The sequence below is a fragment of the Ornithorhynchus anatinus genome, chromosome 9 (genome assembly GCF_004115215.2).
Source record: "Ornithorhynchus anatinus isolate Pmale09 chromosome 9, mOrnAna1.pri.v4, whole genome shotgun sequence".
Classification (NCBI taxonomy): Eukaryota; Metazoa; Chordata; class Mammalia; order Monotremata; family Ornithorhynchidae; genus Ornithorhynchus; species Ornithorhynchus anatinus.
In genome coordinates, this window is record NC_041736.1 from 23742558 (window position 1) to 23762789 (window position 20232).

The following is a 20232-nucleotide window of genomic DNA, read 5'->3' on the forward strand; positions in this document are numbered from 1 at the left end:
CGAGGGGCCGGTGTTGAGACAGACGAGATCAAGGTACAGTGAGAAGGTTGGCATTAGAGGACCGAAGCGTGTGGGCTGGGTTGGAGTAGGCAACCTAATTAGCTAATTAGCTAATTGATAGCTAATTCAAGCTAACTGAATGAGTTGAAGCCAATGGTGAGGAGTTTCTGTTGGATGCGGAGATGGAGTTTCTTGAGGAGTGGGGAAACATGGACTGAACGTTTTTTGAAGACAGATGATCTGTGCATCCGAGTGAATTATGGACTGCAGTGGGGAGAGACAGGAGGCACGAAGGTGAGCAAGGAGGTTGATAAAGTAATCAAGGTGAGATAGGATAAATGATTGTATTAAGGTGGGAGCAGTTTGGATGGAGAGGAATGGAGAAGTTAAGTCAGTTGACTGCTCTCTGCCTCAGTTTCCTCATCTGTAAATTGGGGATTAAACACCTAGTCTCCCTCTCTCTTAGTCTGTAAGCGGGTGTGAGACAGGAAATCTGACTGATCTGATTGTATAGCATCTCCCCCACTGTTTGGCATTCAGTAAGGACTTAACAAATATCACAACTGTTCTTTCTGGAGGCAGGGAGGGGTGTCTTGAATGAATTGATTATACAGAGACTAGAGCCCTGTCCTTTAAACATCCCCCTCCAAAACATTTGGATCTTTCCCCTACTAGATAGTACGCTCCTGAAGGCAGGGATGATGCCTACCTATCTTACTGTACCGTACTCTCTCACCTGCTTAGTACAATGTTCTGCACACAATAAGGACTTAATAAATGCCATCAATCGAATGATTGATTTGGTCCAAGAAGCACAGAGGTTCCCAGGGGTCGGAGCAAAAAGCGAGTGCTTTTGAAGAACTTTACTTAGAACAAAGATGTAGGAAAGAACTAAAACTTTTTTAATTTTTATTTAAGAGATGGACTAAGGGAATGTGATCTTCATGAAAAAATATCCATTGAAATTAAGTGGAAAAATTAATCTATTCTGAGGGAGATTTCTTCTATTAAAATTTAATTCAATTTCATATATTGTGCCGATTTTTAAAAATGTTATTTGTTAAGCACTTACTATGTGCCAGACACTGCACTAAGGGGGAGGGTAGGTACAAGCTAATCATGTTGGATGTAGTCCATCTCCCACATGGGGCGCACAGCCTTAATCTCCATTTTACAGTTGAGGTAAACTGAGGCCCAGGGAAGTGACTTGCCTAAGGACACACAGCAGAAAAGTGATGGAGTCAGAATTAGAACTCAGATCCTTCTGACTCCCAGGCCCATGCTCTATCCACTAGGCTATATTGTTTCTCTTATAGAGATAAAGGATAAAATTTATCTTTTAAACTATTTTATTATTTTGCATGAACCATGTTTAACCATTTACAAATATTGAGATAGTTTTCAGCAGTAAATACAGTGGTACTGTTAAATACACATGAAAAGACACCTCTGATAACAGAATACAAAAGAGAGAAACATTTTACAATAGGTGAACAGAGAATAGCAACTCTGGGTCTGAAATGGAAATAACATGTCTAGGAAACAAAGTGATTTGACAATGACTGCCAAAGCAAAGAAGTGAATTCTTACTATTCGGTGAGCTTCATGCTTTATCACATGTTAAATAAAGTCTTCTTCCCCTGGCCCACTGCAAAAATGTAAAAATAGATTTTACCAAGACTCAGTATGATAAAAGGTATTACGTGATTTGGGTCGAGTTTAATAATGGATCCATTAGTTAACTGAGGGGTAATGCGCCATTTGAGGTGTTTCCAAAATATGTACAAAGGTTTCATAAATATTAATTTGCCATCAAAATGGGTTACACTCGTGTTTGCAAAATTTGACTTTAGAGTTTTAATTTTACAATTTATGAAAGTTACTATGAAACCCAGTTGGTTCTTGGTCCCTTAAGACCGAAGCCCCCCTCTGGGATAGGGAATCGGTCCAATCTGGTTATTTTATAAATCACCCCAGTGCTCAGTCCTGTGCCTGGCAAACAGCAAGCACTTACTAAATGCCACTGCCAACAGGAAAGAGTTCAGCATTTTCAAATGTGCAGCTACAAATTCATTAGGAAAAAATAAAGTTTTTAAGATTCCAAGTCCAGACCCGAAAGGGCGCTGTGTACAAAAAATACAAACTTCCTCTGAATCCACCAGGTCACCTCAAGAAAAGCCCTTTTGGGCTGCAGCTTGGCCTTCTCATTTCACATGAAGGATCAACCTGAGGCCTGATTACACATGGCCCTTCTGGAGTCGAAGACCCAAATTCCTCTCTATCAGCTGAGCTCCTGATCCAAATGTAGATGGGTGGGGAGGAAGCAGGTGGAAATCCAACATTTTGAAATGAAAGGAAGAAAAAGCATTGCTATTTAAATAACTGAAGAGGTGTTTCTTTTCTGTATGTTTCCATGGCCATTCCAACACGAACACCTGTGGACATTTACGGAATGCAGAAAGCTCTAAACACACAGCCTACCATCTGGGGGAGTTAAACGTTACCTACGTGCAGAATCCCTTGTTCCAACATGAAACGCTAGGTCTGTCCTTTTAAAAGCAAAAAACACAGAAATTGTACCATCGGGTGCCATATTTTGGCCAACAGCAGAAGCATGCACGCGCTCCTAAAACTGTTCTATCCTGCTGAGGAAGAAAGTCTGGAATCAAGGCACTTCAGCGGAGGATTTCCTCTTTCAGACTGTAAGCTCACGATGGGCAGGGAACGTGTCTCCCAACTGTTATATTGTACTTCCCAAGCGCTTAGTACAGTGCACTGTACACAGCAAGCTCTCAATAAATAACGATGGATTGATTGATTTAGAAAGGTCACGCTTTTACCACCGTTTGTCACCATGATGAGGTCTTCCCTGGGCAGAGCAAGTTACGTGAACATCACATTCAATGTGCTTTATTTATTGAGCACTTCCCGCGTGCATAGCACTGTACTAAGCGCTTGGGAGAGTACAACAATAAACAGCCTGTCAAGCCCAAGCCAAACCTTCTCGCTGACTTCCCTGCCTCCAGTCTTTCCCGTCTCCAATCCAGAATTCATTATGCTGCCCGGTTCCTTTTTCAAAAACACTTCAAAAACGTCCAGTGTTACCAATTCCTCTCCTCATCAGGCGGAAACTCTCGGCCGTTAACTTTAAGGTGCTCATTTGTCTCTCATTCTCTGGCTGATTCTCTTTTCTCCTCCCACAACCTCAGAGCTGCCACTCTTCATTCTTCTCAATCTAGCCTATTTGCTGTACCTGTGTCTCATCTCTCCCACAGCCTACTTCTTGCTCACATCCTCACCCCTGCTTAGAACCCACTCCCACTTCATGTTTGACAGATAACAACTCTTCTCCTCCTCAAGGCCTTCATGAAATCACATCTCCTCCAGGAGGCCTTCCCTATTCACTTCTAATCTTCCCTGCTTATAGCCTCCGTACTACCTTTTCAGCACCGCAGTATCACCTAAGCACTTAAGGACCCCCTGGCGCATCCATACCCACTTATGTCCATATCTTAATATTAATTAATGGTAATTATTGAGCACTTCCTGCATGCAGAACACTGTACTAAGCACTTGGAAGAGTACAATACAACAGAGTTGGTAGGTGCTAGGTGCATTCCCTGCCCACAGTGAGCTTACAGTCTAAAGGGATTTTATTCCTTCCTCTTGTGCATTTCATTTCAGTGTCCACATCTCCTGCTAAACTATAAACTCCTTGAAGGCAGGATTTGCCTTTTTTTGATTCTACTGAACTCTCCTAGATGTTTAGTATAGTGGTTTGCCCACAGTAGATGCTCAGTAACTACTACTTTTCTGACTGATTCCACGATGGGGTGAGTCTGCCTCATCCTGAGTGTCACCACTACAATCACAGACTACTCACTTCACTGTGCCTCAGTTTCCTCATCTATAAAATAGGGATTAAATTTCTGTTCTCCCAACCCCTTAAGATTCTGAGCCCTGTATGGAACAGGGACTGGGCCCAACCTGATTAACTTCTGTCATTCCCAACGCTTAGTCCAGTGCTTGGCACAAAGTAAACCCCTAACAAAGACCACAATTATTACTATTAGTGGGGTCTGGGGTCCCTGTGGGAACAACTCGACCGAAGCAGAAACAGCAGGCTATGACTGGCACGTGGGGAAAAATTGATCTTCAGAGATAGCGCAGAGCTTTTCTGGCCCGTGGGGCAATGGCCAGTTTTGTTTTCGGCCATTGCTTCGGAGCCAGATGGATTCCTTCTGGGAAGCAATACCGTCCCCGAAGGCCAGCCCAGCTGACTGACCCAAACTGGACAATGGTTTTTCCATCCTTGCAGCCTAGTTCCTAGGCTTTCCCTACCCCAATCCCCATCCTTCAGGAAACCCTGCTCAGCCTGAACCCACCTTCCCCTTTGCCAGCTGTGTCAACACTCATTCCACAGGTTGAGCCTTGCTGAAATTTCTGTGTGGGTCTAGAAAAAGGAATGCTTGGAACCTCAGAGATGAGGGAAAAAAAAACATTTGGGAAATGAGAGCACAGCAGATTCTTCAGAAGAGAAGAGGTTTCAGAAGAAATATGGTAGCGGAAGATATATGTGCTGCCCAGAAAAAAAACTCACTGCTTTTCCTGCCAGAGAAAGACTTACCGCCCCTACCTTCAGTTTTCTGGCTCAGTCATGATGTGTGCCTTCGACTTTCAAGTAGCAAAAGCAGAGCTGGGAGCTAAGAAATTATAAGAGATGATCCAAATGGAGTGCTTCCCTTAGGGAGAAGGATAAATTATTCCGCTTCATCTTCGTGCAGAGTAGGGGAGAAAGAGGTCAGTATCTTTAATTCGACACTGAATGTCTCTATTTGAAGAACAAGTGGATGATGTTAACTTAACCTTAAGTTGAGTTTCGGATCACAGCAGCTGTGGAATGGACTGCCCCATACAGATTCAAAAACCTCAAAGCTGCGGATGACAAATCCAAAATTGGGAATGCATTGATTGCAGGCAGTAAAGAAAGCAAGGCTTTTAATTTAATCTTCTTCTCAAGCATTTTTGATTAATTTTTTACTAATAAAGTCTTAGCCTTGACATTTCATAAGGGGAATATTTGAAAGGTCAAAGGACATTTTTCCTATACACAAGTTGCAGGCCTTTCTTCATTAGTCAGTGCTTAACTATCCCTCTTTAAAAAGATTGGCAATTATAGTTTTGAACTCAATGTACCTTCTGAACATTTTTTCAGGAATGTTAAAACTTCAACTCAAATTTCTTCACCAGTGCACTGGACACTTGATTAAGATCGCAGCTCAACATGCTCCAAAACCTCTGGGCCTCAAAGAGCTCAGGTACAGGTTATTCCTGGAATGGTTTTAAGCAGTTCTGTAACACACACCTTGAGGAAAAACTGGGCTAACAGCGCTCGCTTTATAATGAGATGGGGAAGGAAGAGGAAGCAATTTTTAGAAGTCAAATAAAGCACAGGAAACATCTAAGTAACCACCAGAGAGAGAAACCACTGCCCAGCTCACCTCATTCAAGAAGGGGATTTTGTTAGCTGACACACTGAAGAATGTGGTTCATCACATAAGAAGAAGAATCTGTGCTGATCTTAGGGAGCTAGACAAATCCCATCCAGAATATAGATGGAAATAATTCCCTGCAAGCGTATGAAGATGGAGGGTTCACAAGAAGCTGTAACTATTAACCAAAGGGAGAGGGCACGTAACTCTACCACATATGGGCATTCTCGCCCGAGCCACCTAGCCCAGTGCTCAACACGTGCCAATGACTGATTGATTGACTGACTGGTTAACTCTGCTGACCGAGAGGAGGAAGATTACCTCTGCCTTCTTCGGTGTTCTTTCTAGCTCCCACCAGAGTATTTTTAGAAGGTAGGGAATTGGATACTTCCCTCGTATTTCCGGCAGGAACCCAAGGAAGAAACTGGACACAAATGGGAAAGCCAAACTGCAACAGAAGCTTTCTGGGGGCAGTGGTGGTGTCGGAGGATACGCTCTCTCAGGTTTGAATGAGCGATCTTTTCTCAAATAAGGCCAGGACCAGAGATTGTCCCTGACTGACGGAAGAAGTCCAAAGGCAAGGATCGGATGCCGTTGCCGTCAGAGGAAAGCCAAGCAGAGGCAGAATTCCGAGCAGTCAGACCGGATGAGCATCTTGAGCCAACCAGCTCTGACTGTCAGCAACCAGGGGCTGCTCTGCTTTTCTCCTTCACCTGTCAGTTCTGCTTCTTCTCCCGGCTAAGGGCAGCCTGCTCCCCTTCCTCCCGGGGGATGGGTAGGATCTGGTGTCCTTATCCGGGCTCTTCCCTCAAAGAGACTCTGCCCTTCTCTGAGACCCCCGACCTCCCCCCTCCCTCCGGCACCCACGGGCCTCGGACCTGGGGCCCCGGGGCCGCACCTGGCCGCTCTGTTCTTGCTACCGTTGAGGTCGAATCCCCCCGGGTAGAGGATCGGGGGCTGGGGCCCGCTTTTGATGAACGTCTTCTCCCTCTCCAGCTTCCGGCCGGACTGGTGCTCGTTCATGTCCACTCCGGAGTCCAGGCTGATGTCATTGCTCTCGGGACGGCCCTTGCGCAGGTCGATGAAGGAATGTCTCACTTGAGCGATCGGCTGGCCGTCGAGAGACACGAACCAGGCCCTGGGATGGGGGGAGGGCTTCCCCTTGGACAGCTCCAACAGGGTCTTCTCTGAAATGCCTTGGAGTTCGGAGGAATACGGAGTCATGGCGACAGCTTCGTTCAGGGTGCCTGGAACTGACACGGACTCCAGCAAGCTAGCGGAATATCGACTCCAAGTGGGAGTTTGGGATGGGGATCCTGGGTCCCCGAGGTGGGTCACGGGATCGTCTCTGGACTCGGAGGGCTGAGACGGAGGAGGGCCGGACATCTGAGGGTAGTCGTCTCCGTTGAACTGCTCTGCCAGTTGACCGTACCGTACCTGGCCCTTTCTCGGCAAAGTAGCTGATTTCGCCCCGGGGGACTGCCCTTGAGAACGGAAAAGGCCCGAGGCTTGAAGGATAGCCACCGACTGACCGCAGATTGGCACTAGTTGCTTGGGGAGATGGGGGAGTCCATACTGGCCTTCGTGTTCTTGGAGATACTGGCCGGGTTGTCGGGCCCCAGAGCTAACCGCAAGCCGTGAGGCGTTTCCGGAGGGGTCGTTCTGACCGGCTGCCCATGGTGAAACATCTCCACGGTATAAACCGTCCCGAGCTCTCGCCGCCGTCATTCTCTTCCCCGTTTCTGACCAGACAGAATCCTTTGGATCGTAAGGGCTCGGTCGAGATTGGTTTAACTGTGAGCTGGAGTGGACCTTCAGCCCCTTGATTGGAGTGCATGGATAGAGGTGGGTCATCGACGTGGCCTGGTCTCTCCTCAGGACGGCCAGGAGAGTAGTATTCATTTCTCGTTTCTGGCGCCGGTCGCCCTTACACCTATTGCGAGAGGTAAAAGTCACTGACCACGGGCTCAGTTCAAAAGTCAGTTCTTTGTTAAAATTATAATAATCATAAGAACTATGGTACTTATTAGACTGTAAGCCCGTCAGTGGGCAGGGATTGTCTCTATTTGTTGCTGAATTGTACATTCCAAGCGCTTAGTACAGTGCTCTGCACATAGTAAGTGCTCAATAAATATTATTGAATGAATACTTGTTAAGTGCTCAGTATGGGCCGAGCACTGTTCTAAGCGCTGGGGTACATACAAGTTAATCAGGTTGGACACATTTCCTGTCCCTCCTGGGGCTCACACTCTTATTCCCATTTTCAAATGAGGTAACTGAGGCCCAGACAAGTGAAGTGACTTGCCCAAGGTCACACAGCAGACATGTGGCAGAGCTGGGATTAGAACCCAGGAGCTTCTGACACCCAGGCCCGTGCTTTATCCACTAAGTCATACTGCTTCTCATGAATAAACTGCATGAATATCATGAATATGCTGCTTCTCATGAATACATAGTATGAATATCATGAATACACGATAAATCTCCAGCACTGCTCAAATTCCACTTGAATGAGGAAACTGACCCTTTTTTTTAAGATCCCCGAATTAACTTTCAGTAGGCAAAACAATCCAATGTGCTGGACCATAAAACCCACAGAAATCAAAACTGAGATGGTCTTAGTCATTCATCGGGAAGGCTTTATTGTTTGTGCTTACCTGCAGAGGCAGAGGACAACGGCAAGGAATCCGACCACAATAACTATTGTTCCCCCTAGTATGGCTGAAAGAAAAACGGAGTGGTAGTCGGCTATGTTCTGGGAAACAGCACCGATGATTGAACCTAAAATATTCAAAATTCAAAAAAAGAATAGTTCAGGACATAGGACTTATACCAGCTTCATCCCTCTTGACCCTAAGAGATTTTAGAGTGGAAATTCTTATCTCTCTGACTCTACTGCTTTTCCTTGTTCACATTTAGTGACAAAGTATCCATGACCACATAGCAGTAAGTGATGGTAGAAATGGAATACAGTAACTCCTCACTATTGGCTTCAAAGCTCTCCCTCACCTTGCCCCCTCCTACTTCACCTCCCTTCTCTCTTTCTACAGTCCAGCTCACACATCCCGCTCCTCTGGGGCTAACCTAACTGTGCCTCATTCTCAACTGTCCCACTGTCAACCCCTGGCCCACATCCTACCTCTGGCCTGGAAATGCCCTCCCTCCTCACATACACCAAACTAGCACACTTCCCCCCTTCAAAGCCCTACTGAGAGCTCACCTCTTCCAGGAGGCCTTCCTAGTCTGAACCCTCCTCTTCCCCTGCTCCCCCACCCCATCACCTATGTACCTATTTATAATTCTATTTTATTCATGGCATATATATATCTATAATTCTTTTACATTGATGCTATTGATACCAGTTGACTTGTTTTCATACCTATCTCCCCCCTTCCAGACTGTGAGCCCACTGTGGGCAGGGATTGTCTCTATTTGTTGCTGAATTGTACTTTCCACACACTTAGTACAGTACTCTGCACACACTAAGCACTCAATAAATACAGTTGAATGAATGAATACATTAAGCAAATAACAACAATTGTCACGAGTCCTCAGTTCATACCAACCAGGACCTTTCTGGACTATGGGAGCCTCGGTGATACATAGTAGAAATCAAAGCACACCTCTGATCGCCAGAAGATTTTACCTAGTTTTACCAGCATGCAAGGAAGTGACCCATACACTCACTCCACCACCCAAGGGTCCAACACTAGCCTGTGGTCAAAGAAGTCTTTTCTGCCAATGCTTCCTCTTTCTACTTCCACATGCTACTCTCCTGCTATTCCAATACTTACTCCTCTTTCCTTGTCAACATACCTCCACGCAACCTCCTTTTATCTGCCTTAGGCTTGGCAGCTGTGACCCTACATGGCAGTCACTGATTGGTCCAGGCCCTTTACTGGGTAGAACAGGGAGAGGAAGCCCCGTCTCCCTCCATGTTCCGCCCCCACAGACCTGCGATCACCTGTCTCAGGTAGGGCCCATTAGGGGCTTCAGAAAGTCTCTCCCTTTTTGTTGTTTGTGGGATCATAAACAGTCACTAAGAAGGCAGTCTGTTGTGGGGTCACCACAGACATTCGATAAGCATTTACTATTTGTCAAGCACTGTTCTAAGCACTGGGATAGACACGAGATAATCAGGTTCCATATGTGGCTCACAGCCTAAGTAGGAGGGAGAAGAGGTATTGAATCTCTACTTTGCAGATGAGGAAACTGAGGCACAGAGAATTTAAGTGACTTGCCCAAGGTCACACAGCCGACAAGCGGCAGAGCCGGGGTTAAAACCCAGGTTCTCTGACTCCCAGACCCATGCTCTTTCCATGGTACAGAGCACTGTAATAAGTGCTGGGAAAGAATAAATAGTTGGAAATTAGATCCGGTCCCTGTAATCTATATTCAATCGATCGTATTTAATGAGCGCTTGCTGTGTGCAGAGCTCTGTATTAAGCGATTGGGAGAGTACAGCACAAAAATATAGCAGACACATTCTCTGCCCACAACGAGTTTACTGTCTAGAAGTTATCCTTCCAGCAATGGAGATAAGTCATTCTGGTGCCTAAGACGCCTTAAACGGTAACACAGGGGCTTTTTGAAGAGGCTTCTGGGTGATGGGATAGGATTCTTCTATTGGTGAGCTATGTAAATTTCAAGACTGACTCCCGACAGTTCCAGAAACAGAAACAGTGCACTAAAGAACCCCCAGTCAGATCACTCGACTCAGTGCTTAATGTTTTCATCGCAACATCTACATCATCGGCAGTATGTTTTGGGCACTTACTGTGTGCAGGCTGCTGAACTGGGGTATCTACTGTATGCGGTACACTGTACTGTCACCTCTGTTGGAGTGTAAGCTTCTTGGGGGGAGGGGAAGGAGAAAGAGGAGAAGATGAGGAGAAGGAGAAACAGAAGGAGGAGGAGAGGAGAAGAAGGAAGAGAAGGAGAAGGAGAAAAAGAAGGAGCAGGAGAAGCAGAAGATGAAGGAGAAGGAGGAGAAGGAGAAGAACAACAATATTTTTTAAGAGTTTACCAAGAGCCAAGCACTATACTAAGCCCTGTGGTAGATGCAAGATAATCAGGTCAGACACAGTTCCCGGCCCACATGGGGCTGACAGTGCACCAAACTAAGTTCTGCTACTACTACTGGGGGCTACTGTGTGAACGACACTGTGTTACCGTGTGCACAGTGTTGATTAAGGTGGTAGTAAGTGAAGAACTGGGAGTATAGCATCGACCTGCCCACCTCCTACGTGCAGATCCCCGTCCAAATGGTTGGCGGAAGAACGAAACCCGAACCAGGCTGTTCCCCCTTTCCTGTGCATCTTCAAACATTCACAGCGTTTTCCAGACACTGGCAATTTCAGATGTGATTTTAGCGGATGGAATTCATCAAAAAGCCCAGGGGATTGCTAATGTTATTTTTATTAAAAATTAATTCACTTGCACATTAAGTGGGAATTTGACATTAAACATGCATTGCTCTTTTCATCAATATTTCATTCAACCAGCACATCAAGCTTTGTGCCACAGCCAGACAGCTGAGACAGATTCATGATATTTTGCCTCATTAAAAACCAAAAAAACCCACCCGCTCCTAGTTTTTGAACACCCCTCCCGCAGAGCCGTTTTCAATTATGAACGGACACACACATCCCTTTTAATCTGATCGATAGTTGCTCCGATAAAATTTGGTTTCCCGGAAGAGAGCTGAGAGCAGTTCACATTCCTAACTGGGATGACTGGAAATCTTCATTCCAGTAATTCAATGTTCCTCTTCTTATGGTTTGTGATGAGAGATTCTCTTGCAGAGGATGAGGATGATGAAAATCAAACTCGATTTCAGTATACTGGGAGGCCACTAAATTGCGCTCTCCTACTTTGAAGCCTTATTGAAAGCACATCTCCTTCAAAAAACCTTCCCTGACTAAAGCTTCCTCTCTAGCCTGTGAACTCATTGTGGACAGGGAATGTGTCTGTTTATTGTTATATTGTACTCTTCTAAGATTTGCTTTGCACACGGCAAGCACTCAATAAATACGATTGATTGAATGAATGAATAAATAGGAACCTCTGCTCTCCCTTCTGGTAAAGCCACCGCCAAACATGCCCTTCCTCCACTCCACGCCAAAAGGGAAGAGGCATAAATCCCCGTGACAACTTCTGGAATGTTGGGAAGGTAAACGGCTGTTTAGAGCAAAGAAAAGTAAGTCAACTCTACCCCAAACTGCCAACTGGCCTAGTAGAAACAGCACAGCATTGAGGGTCAGGAGAGATGGGTTCTAATCCCTGCTCCACCACTTGCCAGCTGAACCTCGAATTCCATATTTGCCAAGTAGGGACTAAATACCTGTTCTCACACCCCCTTGACTGAGTCCCATATGGAACAAGGACTGTGTTGTGTGATCCGATTGTACTGGATATATCCCATCAGTTGGAACACAGTAAGTGCTTATCAAATCCCCCAGCCTTACTCTGTCCTTTTAGGCTCGAATCACAGCTCACTTCCTCTCATCCTGCAACTGGTATCAGAGGAATACACAATCGATTTTGGCACTATAAATGTATGCTTTCATGGAGCGATCCTGTCCATTCTCAAGCAAAGCGATACTACTAGTCCCTCCACCAGTCTTCTCTGTTTATACCCCCTCATTGTTAAGCGCTTACTTTGTTCCAGGCACTGTACTAAGCGCTGGGGTAGATACAAGATAAACGGGTTGGACACAGTCCTGTCCCACGTGGGGCGCGGTCTCAATCCCCATTTTGCAGATGCGGTAACTGAGGCCCAGAGAAGTTAAGTGACTTGCTCAAGGTCACCCAGAAGACAAGTGGTGGAGATGGGATTAGAACCCAGGTTCTTCTGCCTCTCATCCCTGTGATCTATCCACTTGGCCACGCTGCTTCTTAACTTCTCATCAACTTCTCCAGGTCTTCATCTCCCTTCCAAAGTCTATAGTACGCTTACCTTCTCCCTCCCCGACTCCCGATCATATTAAAAAACCTTCAGAGAACCCATTCACTTCCTCAATATTCTTCTACCCCAGCATCCATGTTCTCTTCCTTCCCCTCTATCTCTGAGGGGACGTATCCCTATAGACTGCTGTGGACATTTCCCTGCCTCTTTTTCCAAAGGAAATCAGGATGAGTTAAGGAGCAGAGAAGCAGTGTGGCCTAATGGAAAGAGTTTGAGCCTGGGTGTCAGAGGACCTGGGTTCTAATCTCAGGTCTACTGACCATCCTTGGGAAAGTCACATGACTTCTCTGGGTCTCAGTTTCCTCATCTGTAAAATGGGGATAACATACCGGCTCTTCCTCCTACTTAGACCAAATCTGACTTTATTTTCTTGTATCTACCCCAGTGCTTAGTACAGTGCTTGGCACAGATTAATAAGTACCATATTATTATTAGATATAGAATGTTCACCAGGAAAATACCTTTCTTTTCAACCCAATCACCCATTAATAGTCGTGCCCTGATAAGTCCATCTCCTCTTCCCACAAGTCCCAATTAGGGAAGCCGCGTGGCTTACTGGATAGAGCATGGACCTGGGATTCAGAAGGACCTGGATTCTAATCTTGTCTGCTGTGTGACCTGGGGCAAATCACTTCACTTCTATGTGCTTCAGTTCTCTCTCAATCTGTAAAATGGGGATTGAGACTGTGAACCCCATGGAGGACAGGAACTGTATCCAGCCTGATTACCTTGTACCTATCCCAGCACTTAGAACAGTGCCTGGTACATGGCGAGCGCTTAACTAATACTGAAAAATAAATGTCCCAGCTTTATCTGGGTCTCTCCTTCTCCATTCCTGCCCCCTTCACACCACCTCCAGTGCCAATCATGTCACCCTTCCCCTCACTGACCGCTATCTTCAACCACTCATTCCCTGATGACTTCTTTCTCTCGGCCTTCATACACCAATCTACCCTCCTTTAAAAACACCTTCTCTGGATCCTACTGCTCCAACCAGCTCTCGCCCCACCTCCCTCTTCCTAGTCCTGTCCCAACTCCCCAAACATGTCATAGACCTCCAATTCCTCTCCTTCAACTCTCTTCTTGACCCTCCACCATCTAGTTTCTGTCTTATCCACTCCAAAACCGCTCTCTCCGAGAACACCAATGACCTCCTCCTTTGACAGATCTAAGGGACTCTACTCCATCCTAATCCTCCCCACCCTCCTGTTGTTTTGAACACTGTGGACCACTCCTTTCTCCTGGAAACTATCTAGTCTTGGTTTTTCTGAGAAAGTTCTCTCCTGATTTTCCTCTTCCAACTTCGGGTGATCATTCTCAATCTCTTGCTCGGCCTCCTGCCCCCTAACTGTGAATGTCCTCAAGTCCCTCTTCTAGGTCTTTTTCCCTTCTCCATCTAGACTGTAAGGTGCTTGTGGGCAGGGAATATGTTTATTGTTATATTATACTCTCTAAGGTGCTTAGTACAGCGCTTTGAACACAGTAAGCTCTTAATAAATATGACTGAATGAACAAATGAACAAATACAGTTACTCCTCTGTGTAATTCGTCCACTACTATGGCTTCAACTGCTTCCTTTTTTTAAACGTTATTTGTTAATGCTTACTGAGTTCTTAGCATGGGGGCAGTTACAAGTCCTTGTCCCAAGTGGAGCTCCCAGGCTAAGTAGGAGGGAGAACAGATATTGACTTCCCATTTGCAACTGAGAAAACTAAAGCACAGAGAAGTTAAGTGACTTATCCGTGGTCAGAGAGCTGGCAAGTGATGGAGGTGACATTAGAACTCAGGGCCTCTGCCTCCCAGGACTGTGTATTAGCCATTAGACCATACTGTCGATAATGAGAGTCTCCCTTTCTTCCGAGAGGTCTGAGGCCCCCTTGCCTACACTGGGTATGACCGGGAAAGAAGAGAAGTTTATCGGGAATCAGAGTTTTTATTCAGAAATTAGATAGATTTCCTAGACACAATGATGTACATTGTCGCTTTCCGGAAGGCAATTCCTCTCTCTTTTCTCCAGTTATTTGAGGGCACTATCTTCAGAAAACCACCTGGGTAGAAGATACTTCCACTGACTGCATTTAGTGCAAAGAGACAGAAGTTCCAGTTTCACGTAGAAGAAACACAGATATGATCTCTACAGAGCAGACCTAATTCATGGGGAATCCCTGCAACTAATGATAATAATAATAATAAAAACAACAATAATAATAACGATGAGAGTATTTGTTAAGTGCTTATTAAGTGCTAGGCACTTTACTAAGAGCTGGGTTGGATACAAGCAAATTAGGTTGGACATAGTCCGTGTCCCACGTGGGGCTCACAATCTCAATCCCCATTTCACAGATGAGGGAACTGAGGCCCAGAGGAAGTGAAGTGACTGGCCCAAGGTCACACATCAGACAAGTGGCAGAGCTGGGATTAGAACCTATTACTTTGTGAGTCCCAGGCCTGTGCTCTATGCATTACGCCATGCTGCTTCTTCCAAGAAAACACTAAGAAAACTAAGAAAACATTAATAGTTTTCAGGGTAAGATCCTGTGGTCGAAGATACGGAAAGTATGTCTACCGACTCTGTTATATTGTACTCTCCCAAGTTCTAAGAACAGTGCTCTCTGCACACAGTAAGTGCACCATAAATATGATGGATCGATTGATGAAACCCGACTTATCGCCGCAACGTTCCCCCGACTCACACCGCTCCATATCATTTTTTCCAGTACCTCTGGATCCAGGTAGCGGGGCTGCAATCCAATAGCCTAAATGTGGGGCCTCATATGTCCACACCAGATGGTCATCAAGCTCTTTAACTAGTCCCAATCCACAGTTCACCCAAGCACCTGAAAGAGGGAAGAAACAGTGCGCTGCAGTTCATCTTAGATACGGGCCTGACGTGAGGAAACGGAGTTTTAGTTTTGAACGTATGAGTCCAGCAAGTGGGTAGCCCAGCCTTTATGGCAGGGGCATAAATCCACCGGTCCCTGTAAACCAGAGAAGCCAGCGAGCCGGGGCCGGGATGATTCCGGGATGGGGGTTAGGGTTGGCATCTTCTGCTAGATCTGACGGATCCTAAATTTATTGTTCTCATCCTAATGGATGGAGCACGGGCCTGGGAGTCATAGGGTCATGGGTTCTAATCCCGGCGCCTCCACTCTGCTGTGTGGCCTTGGATAAGTCAGTTCACTTCTCTGGGCCTCAGCTACCTCAGTGGTAAAATGGGGATTGAGACTAAGAGCCCCGTATGGGACCGGGACCATTTCCAGCCTGATTAACTTGTATATACCCCACCGCTTAGAATAGTGCTTCACACATAGTAAGCACTTAACAAATACCATCATCATTATTATTAATAGTATCATTATTGTTCTCGATCTCTGCTTTGTTAAACACGAGGTGACGTATACATCTCCTTCAGGCAAATTCATTGTTTTCTAGATCCGTGCTGTCTAACTGAACTACTTAAAAATGATTAACCAAAATGTTAAAGTAAGATGACAACTATTTTCTACATATCATGCGTAATAACTCAACAATAGGACCGCTAAAGTGTGAATTATATTCAATCTCCAGTTTTTAACCTCAAGATTTCTTACTGTCCCTTCCCTGTAAAGCATTACTGTCTCCTGACTTATTTCCTCTAAACTATTTCATAATTAATATTAGCCTTTGATATGATACAGTGATGTGATGAGTGCTAGATCTCCTTGATGGATTTCTTGGGAAGTCAGAAATTCTCACTAAATCTCAGGAAGATGAGAGGAAACCTGGGGTAAGGCTTAGAGGGAGGACAAAGAGGGAAATGAAATAGTGGGAGGTTGGAGACAGAGGAAGGTTGGAGGGGGCAGAGCCTGGGGAAGCGGCATGGCTGGACAAGCAGCGTGGCTTAGTGGAAGAGTCAGAGGACGTGGGTTCTAATCCCGGCTCCACCACTTGTCCACTGTGTGACCTGGGGCAAGCCACTTAACTTCTCGGTGCCTCAGTCACCTCATCTGTAAAATGGGGATGTAGACTGTGAGCTCCATCTGGGACAACCTGATCACCTTGTATCTACCCTAGTACTCAGAGCAGTGCTTGGCACATAGTAAGGTTTTAACAAATACCATAATTATCATTATTATTATTAAGGGAGGGGACAGTGGAGGTTAGGGAAAGGAGAAAGTGGAGGATGCTGGAAGAGGCAGTGGAGACAATGGGGAAGAATAAGGAGAGGGAAGAGGATGAAGCAGCAGAAGGAGAAATGGAGAGACAGAAGGGATGAGAAATAGGGGGGCTGATGTACTCTCACTTTCCCTGTTGTTCAGTCTCCCGTCCCACCGGAACCACTCCTTCTCCTTCCGCCCAGGTTCCACTCTGACCCAGAGCCTTGCAAGGAAAAGCCAATCATCCCCCCCGCCTCAGCCTGCGTCTGTCCAGGGCAGACTGGACTAATCTCCCCGGGTGAGGCATCAAAGTTCCAGAGCCACGGTGGCAACTGGACAAACCACCACCCTAATGGTAACCTTCACTCTGTACCTCCATCTCATCTATCTTACAGCCGACCTCCCGCCCACGTCCTGCCTCTGGCCTGGAATGGCCTCCCTCCAACGGACAATGATTCTCCCCCCCTTCAAAGCCTACTGAAGGCACTTCTCCAAGGAGCCTTCCCCGACTGATCCCTCCTCTTCTCCCTCTCTCTTCTGCGTCACCCTGACTGGCTTTCTTCATTGATCCCCCCTCCCAGTGCCATGGCACTTATGTATATAGCTATTATTTATTTATATTAATGTCTGTCTCTCTCTCTAGACTGTGAGCTCATTGTGGGGAGGGAACGTGTCCATTTATTGTTCTATTGTACTCTCCGGAACGCTTAGTACAGTTCTCTGCACACAGTAAGAGCTCAATAAATGTGATTCAATGAATAAATGAACAGGCCTGCACAGTCTCCAAGCTGCCTCCCAGGTTGGAATTATCGCCAGCCAGGCCGGACGGCTCCAGATCCAGCCGAGGGTGGATCGTGTCATGTGGCCTGGAGGACAGAACACGGGGCTGGGACTGCAGAGGATCTGGGTTCATTCATTCATTCATTCGATCGTATTTATTGAGCGGGTTCTAATCCCGGCTCCACCACTTGTCCGCTGCGTGACCCCCGGCAAACCACTTAATGTCTCCGTGCCTCAGTTACCTCATCTTACGGATGAGGATTAAGACTGTGAGCCCCGTGTCGGACCGGTCCGACCCAATGTGCTTGTATCCACCCTAGTGCTTACTATGGTGCCTGGGACATTTGATACAAGCAAATCGGGTTGGATGCGGTCCCTGTCCCATGTGGGGTTCACGATTTCAATCTCCATTTTACAGATGAGGTAACTGAGGCACAGGGAAATAAAGTGACATCATCATAATAACGGTATTTGTTAAGCACTTATTACGTTCCAAGCACTGTTCAAAGCACTGGGGCAAATCCAAGGTAATCAGGTTGGACACAGTCCCACGTGGGGCTCACAGGCTTAATCCCCATTTTACAGATGATTGAACTGAGGCATAGAGAAGTTAAGTGACTTGCCTAAGGTCACACAGCAGACAAGTGGTGGAACTGGGATTAGAACCCAGGTCATCTGACTCCCAAGCCCGTGCCCTTCCCTTACCGCTTCGCACTAAGCCATGCTATCCACAGTCTTACAGCAGACTTGTGGTAGAGCCAGGATTAGAACCCATGACCTTCTGATTCCCAGGCTGTGCCAAGCTGCTTCTCCTTATTCTCTTCAGAAGAGAATAAGATTGTGAGCCCCATGAAGAATATGGACTGGATCCAAGCTGATTAGCTTGTAATAATAATAATAATAATAATGTTGGTATTTGTTCAGCGCTTACTATGTACAGTGACTGTTCTATGTGCTGGGGTAGACACAGGGTAATCAGGTTGTCCCATGTGAGGCTCACAGTTAACCCCGTTTTACATAATGAGGTAACTGAGGCACAGAGAAGTGAAGTGACTCGCACACAGTCACACAGCTGACAAGGGGCAGAGCCGGGAGTCGAACTCATGACCTCTGACTCCGAAGCCCAGGCTCTTTCCACTGAGCCACGCTGCTTCCCCTACCGTCCCAGAGTTTAATATAGTGCCTGGCACCTAGTAAGCACTTAACAAATACCATAAAAAAGTACAAACAACCAAAAACCCTCCACCTGGCAGTCAGTCAGTCAATCATATTTCTTGAGTGCTTACTGTGTGCAGAGCACTGTACTAAGTGTTCGGGAGAGTACGATATAACAACATGACCGACACATTCCCTGCCCTCAATGTATCTGCTATCGAGAGGACGAGTTGACAGTCTAGATCTTTAGACTATGAGCTTCCCCTCTAGACTGTGAGCTCGTTATGGGCCGGGAATGTGTCAGTGTGTTGTTGGACTTTCCTCTCCCAAACGCTTAGTACAGTGCTCTGCACACAGTGAGGGCTCAATAAATATGATTGAATGAATGAATAAATGAATGGAGCCTCGAGGGAGTTGGCTCTTAGGCTGAGTAATGAAAACCTATTGATTCATTCAACTCGTTTAGGCTATACCTAATTCTGTGACAAAGAAAACTCAGAGAACAATCCAGTCACACTACGGCAGCACTGTAGACACTTATTCGCTGAACATACCTACCGGTTTTCAAGTCAAATGTCCAGGCGGGTATAAAGTCCCCCGGCTGTATTGAATTGGTGGGTAAGAGGGGAAGGGTAACTTGAATGGAACCCGACACTTCTAATTCTCTTCCGCCGGAAAATATATTCACACATATCGCAGCAACTGGGTTCAACTCGATGCTTTTAAACCCTAAAAGAGAGAATAAATACTTCGCTGTGCCACCTACGGAAGTGGACGGGGATAGTCAGCATTGTGAAATGCTCACAGATTATAATAACTACGGTATTTGTTGAGCCTCTACTATGTGCCAAGCACTGTTCTAGGTACAAGGCAATCAGGTCGTACCACGGGGGGCTCACAGTCTTCATCTCCATTTTACAGATGAGGTAACTGAGGCACGGAGAAGTTAAGTGGCCTGCCCAGGGTCACACAGCCGAAGGGTGGAGGAGCTGGGATTAGAACCTGAGTCCTCTGACTCCAAAGCCCGTGCTCTTTCCACTAAGCCACACTGCTTCTAGAGAGGTTTTCTCTACGGTTCTGATGCTTTCACCTACCTCCTTGAAGAAAAGCAGAAAAATCATTTACATTTTGAGTAAGGTCTTTGCTTTTCAGGGTGTTTCCTCCACTGACATCCCACCTTCAATTCTCCCCAGCTGCCTGCTGAAAGCTTTAGGGCTAGTCAGATCAATCAATAAACCGATGATATTTAATGACCACTGCGCTAAATGCCCGGGAAAGTACAGTGGGTGGGAATGGTGGGAGTGAGATCGCTTAGCTGGGGTGTGGTGAGAAGCAAGGAGAAAGTCACTTATAACTTCTTTGGGCCTCAGTTTCAGACGAAACAATTGAGAATTTGTATAAGCCAGAGTTTAATGAATTCCCAAATGCTTGAAAATTTCAGTACAGATGGTCATCTTTCACCTCATCCTTCACTGCAGAGGGGAGGTGAGCGGGGAAGAGAGGGGCTCCACATAGGAGAGTAACTCAACCCCTTGCATTAAGGTTGAAAGACTTGCCAGACAAATTTAGAAGTCTACGACTCAACCGTCATGCCAATCGCACCCCGGTCTCAGTCAGTCATACTTACTGAGCGCTTACCATGGGCGGAGCACTGTACTAAGCAGTTGGGAGAGTACAGTTTAACAGACACATTCCCTGTCCA

At 46.1% G+C, this 20232-nt stretch overlaps 1 protein-coding gene across 2 annotated transcripts in view; it reads right to left on the minus strand.

The window, feature by feature from the left end:
• Nucleotides 1-1331: 1331 nt before the first annotated feature.
• Nucleotides 1332-20232, minus strand: part of FAM171B (family with sequence similarity 171 member B) — a 36880-nt gene continuing 17979 nt past the window's right edge. Inside the window, exons 5-9 of one of the 2 annotated variants that reach the window (XM_029071888.2) lie at nucleotides 19089-19259; nucleotides 15180-15296; nucleotides 8150-8273; nucleotides 6391-7425; nucleotides 1332-1648 (exon numbers count right to left, since the gene is read on the minus strand). In XM_029071888.2, coding sequence (XP_028927721.1) covers nucleotides 1621-1648; nucleotides 6391-7425; nucleotides 8150-8273; nucleotides 15180-15296; nucleotides 19089-19259 — 1475 coding nt within the window. In that variant the 3' untranslated portion in view covers nucleotides 1332-1620. Of the gene's footprint in view, nucleotides 1649-4971; nucleotides 7426-8149; nucleotides 8274-15179; nucleotides 15297-19088; nucleotides 19260-20232 lie in introns of those variants that run through there. The other variant, XM_029071887.2, reaches the window with a different exon arrangement.